Raw genomic sequence first — 4,733 nt, 5'->3', positions numbered from 1 at the left:
CATTATTAAAAGCTTTTGTGCATCAAAGGACTTTATCAAGAAAATGAAAAGACACCTAGAGAATGGGGAGAATATCTGCAGATCATATACCCCATAAGGCCTGAAAAGGGTGTTCGGAATATATAAAATTCTCTTACAACTCAACAACAAAAGACAAACAACCCAGTTAAAATATGGGCAGAGGACTTGAACAAAAATTTCTCCGAAGAAGATGCATAAATAGGCAACAAGCACATGAAAAGATGTCTCAAAAAAGATGTTTAAAAAGCTGCTTTTCCTTCCCCTCTCTACAAAAGGTCAGCCAGACTCGTCCTTAGAAGACAGTTACATAAAAGACAGCAAATGTCCACATAGTGCTCTGATGTTTGGGGAGAATAACCACCTTTATTCTGGAAAACAAAAACAAAAGCCTGCTTGCCCCTAGGGACCAGCGGGGGAAGGCAGGCAACCACGCCCGCCTGCGCAGCACTGACCTGAACTTTCCGGTCCGCACCTGCAGCGCCTGCATCCCGCACCGCTGGGCCCCGCCGACGTCGCACACGATGTCGTCTCCGATCATGATGGCCTGTCAGGGCAGTGAAATACACTCAGAAGTGATGTCTGGAGAATTTTATTCCTGTGCGCCTTCATCTTTTTTGACATACTAAACCGCCCGATTTGACGTTTAAACCATCAAACCACCATCATACAAATTAAACAAGATAATATTGTCACCGTACTGATTAAAAGTCAGCCCACCTTGAATATATCTCATGCTGCCGCCCCCATGGGCCGCGGCTCTGAACCGTATGTATTTGAGCAATTTGAAATCAATCAGCAGATGTCAAAGTGACTTGGCGCCACAAGGACGCGTGGAGATGCTGAGGTGGGGGGGCCTCTGCCTGAACACAGCCGACCTCAACGTGATGCTAAATACGCTGTAGCCAAGTTATCTAAATCCCAACCCTTGGTTCTGTGAAAACTAGGTAACTTGCTGGCACATCTTTGCAGCCTGCAGTTTAAAAGGCTTTGCTTTCAATACGAAGACACAAAAGGTACTTGAAATACAACTGCATGTCTTTCTAGCGAATATTCTATACTTTGTACTTTCACTAACTTTCTCTGATCTTTCCCCCATCTAATCCCATGTTTCCCAAAGTGTGATACCCATACTAGTAATACGCTATTTGATTTTTGGTAGAAAAAGGACATACATTTTTTAATGTAATAGTTCTGTATTTATTTTTAGAGTAATCTATGGTGAGTGAATGATTCTAGTTTTCCATTTATAATCATGATCAAAACCTCCTTTTAAAATGCATTTATAAAAACTGAGTCAATTTAAAGAAACATTAAGTAAATAATAGTGCAAGTGGCACAAACACAGATATGGTAAAAGACAAAAATAAATTTATTTTTTCTAGAATGACGGATGTTGAGGAAACCGCCAAATCCAAATGAATTGAATTTTTTGTGTCTGTCAAACTAGAAATCATCAAACCACCCAAGAAGAAATAGCCAGTGGCAAGATGTTTCCTGAAACAACATCAGTACCAGAGTCAGCAGCACATACAGGTGAATCCAAAGGTGCATGCAAACCCAGTGTTACCTAGGTGACTCACAAGGCCCACCTGGAAGCAGAGGGCTAGAGGGGCAGCTAAGCAGCTTGACCTCAGGCAGCTGTGCAGGCCCTAAACTCTCGGTATTAGATCGTACTTAGACCTTCCCAAGGGGTTGTCCTGACACCATTAGGCCACTTATAAACAGTTACAGTGTTCCCTACTTAGGGCCTCAATGGTTTAAGCTCAACTGCTAATCTAAAGGTTGGTGGTTCAAACACATCCAGCAGTACAGTGGAAGAAAGGCCTGGCAATCTACTTCCATAAAGATTGCAGCTAATAAAACCCTATGGAGCAGTTCTACTCTATAACCCATGGGGTCAGCATGAGTTGGAATCGACTCAATGGCCATGGGTTTGGTTTTGGTCTTCACTGCTGCCAGAGACTGCAGGGGCCGCCTTACTAAAAGGTTTCCTATAAATATAATAGGTTTTCCAACTATTACAAAGAGCCCTGGTGGTGCAATGGTTAAGCACTCAGCTGCTAACCAAAAGGTCAGTGGTTTGAACCCACTGGCCACTCAGCAGGAGAAAGACCTGGCAATCTGCTCCTGTAAACATTACAGCCTAGGAAACTGATAGAGCAATTCTACTCTGTCTTACAGGGTTGTTATGAGTCTGAATCGACTCAACGGCACACAACAACAACAACTGATTATTTCATGTCATGCTTGGCACCTTCCATGCTTCTGGGGAAAATAAACTTAGACACGCACACACGCACGCACGCACGCACGCATGGCAGCCGAGATTCTTTCCCTCCCACGACGTACTGGGCTAGGACATGTGTTGATGTCGCCCATGGAGATGTAACCAGGGAATCTGGTGCCTTGGAGGAAAAACTCATCCAAGGAACATGATTCTACACGATAAACCCATGTCCCAATCCAGGCAGAGCCCCAAGAAGCTGCATGTGAGGGTGGAGACTGGGCTGCGGGAGCAGGCCAGGAGGCTGGGGAACAGGGACTCTCCGGAGGAGCGGGGGCATGCAGCTGCCTGAGGCAGTGATGCCTGTCTGGGCCAGCTTGTGGGCTCTGCATACCAAAATGCTCAAAGGACCCTGGGGACTTCACAGATTTACTATCGGTGAAGGGCAATGATCATGCCAGGAGGAGCAATTATTGCCAAATCATTTAGGATTTAAAAAATCATTGGCAAGAAGATAGAGGTCAAGAGGTGCGCTGTCGGGGGAAATAAAAAAACTCTACCTGTCAGGCCCGGGTTTCACTTCCTTTCTGACTGCAGTGTGGGCAGGGGGACAGGGACACCAGACGGCAATGCTAGGCCCCACAGACAGAGGCACCGCAGTCGCCAAGGCAGGTTTTCTGGTCTGGGGTTCAAACTGGGGACTTGCTCATCCTTCTTAAATACTTGCCCACCTACTAGGGTCTCCTCTCCGCCATCCTTGGTGCTGGGTAAAGAACCGTGGTGGTGATGTTTTGGTGCGCAAACTTCCAGGGCCAAAGAGCTTCCCATGAAGCTCAAGTTTTCACCCGCTGTTTTCATTACCCCAGGGCTCTGCCAGGAGAAGCCCTTCTCCCCATCAGAGAGCAGCCATCAGGAGGGCTGGTGGGCAGGGAGGAGAGAGCTCAGCCTCTGCCGTTAGCCCAGAGGAGCACACGCCCCACACAGCGGCATGGGGGGCATCTAACACCAGGGTGAGCCAGAACCTCCGGCCTCCAGGCTCCAAAGACCCAGGCTTCCTCAGAAACCTGGAGTTGTCTCATTGCTAAGTAATTCCCCCACGGTCTGACACATCTGTAAGGAACAGCACCAACACAGAAAACCTGAAGACCACTGTTGTTTAAAAGTAAGAATAACAGTGTTGGTAAGGATGTGAGGAAATTAGCACTCCTAAGTTCCCTGTGGGGTGCAAAAGGTTTGCACTCCACTACTAACCGAAAGGCTGGCAGTTCGAACCCACCCACCCAGTGGTGCCATGAAAGAAAGGCCTGGCAATCTGCTTCTGTAAAAATTACAGCCAAGAAAACTCTATGGAGCAGTTCTACTCTGTAACACGTGTTGGCTATGAGTCTGAATGGACTCAGAGGTATAATGGTTTTTTAAAAATATATATGCAGCTCCTGGGGAAAGTGAATTGATACAATCTGGTGAGGAAGGTGACTTGATACAATCTTCCTGAAATATAAATCAGCAATGTGTATCAAACCCTGACAATGACACCACTAGAGCTCTAAGTCTAGGTTTTCTAAGACTAATAATCAGGAATGCACAAAAAGGGTGTTCACTAAAGTAATGTACAAGGAGGAAGCCGAAGCAGGTTCAACAACAGGGGAAGGGCAACGAACATGTGGTGTCCATCTGAAGGAAGGTTATGCAGCCATGAAAATTACTTTGTAAAAGAATATTTAAGCACAAAAGAAATCGTTCCCAATAGGCTAAAAAACAGGTTTCAAATAGCAGATACAGGTTTATCCCAATTTTGTATGAAAAAAATGTATATATAGACACAGAAAAACATTAGAAAGGTTAAGCGTGAGCCTGTGTTTTCTAGGCTAGTGGAATGATAATGCTTCTCATTTTCTTGCACTTTCCTGAATTGTTCCTGTCTCCTTTAAATGAGCATAAACTGCTTCATAATCAGATAAAAAAGTACTTCAGTGCTTTGAGGAGAAAAACAAAAACTAAAAGGCTTTAGGGAGAAAAGAACTGAGGAAAAACTCGTTTAAAGGCACCAAAGACAACTCCAGAGCTGGAATTCCCAAAGACCTCCATGGGTCTCCGACAGGCAGCTGCAGTAGCTGCATCTTGAGCCAAATCTTGAAACGCTCCAGGGCTGTGAGAAAGGAGGAGCTACCGCTCCCGGCCGCCTTGGTGCTCGGTGCTGGAAGTGCACACTGTGTCACAGCAACTGGGCCTGTTCCTGTTAGAAAGTGAGCAAGTTGTCACAGAGCTGACACAGCTGGGGGGGTGGTGCCTGGGCTAAGTGGGGGCGGGGCCCGGCCTGGGTTGGGTGGGGCCTGGACTAGGTCGGGTGAGCTCTGGCCTGTATTGCTGCCTCATTAAGCCTGAGCTGGGGGGGCGGGCCCTGGCCTGGGTGGGGTGGGGCCTAGGCTAGGAGGGGCGTGGCCTGGGCTAGGTGGGGTGGGGCCTGGGTTAGGTGGGGTGGGGTCTG

The 4,733-nt window shown here is 46.9% G+C and overlaps 1 protein-coding gene across 1 annotated transcript in view; it reads right to left on the bottom strand.

The window, feature by feature from the left end:
* The window catches only part of LHPP (phospholysine phosphohistidine inorganic pyrophosphate phosphatase), a 140,581-nt gene that overhangs the window by 89,309 nt on the left and 46,539 nt on the right, over positions 1-4,733 (bottom strand). The window contains exon 6 of the mRNA XM_004374970.1: positions 474-565. Within this exon, the coding sequence (XP_004375027.1) occupies positions 474-565 (92 nt within the window). The remainder of the gene's footprint in view (positions 1-473; positions 566-4,733) is intronic.

The sequence above is a fragment of the Trichechus manatus genome, unplaced genomic scaffold, assembly GCF_000243295.1.
Source record: "Trichechus manatus latirostris isolate Lorelei unplaced genomic scaffold, TriManLat1.0 scaffold00031, whole genome shotgun sequence".
Lineage (NCBI taxonomy): Eukaryota > Metazoa > Chordata > Mammalia > Sirenia > Trichechidae > Trichechus > Trichechus manatus.
This window is presented reverse-complemented; position numbering and strand designations above follow the sequence as displayed.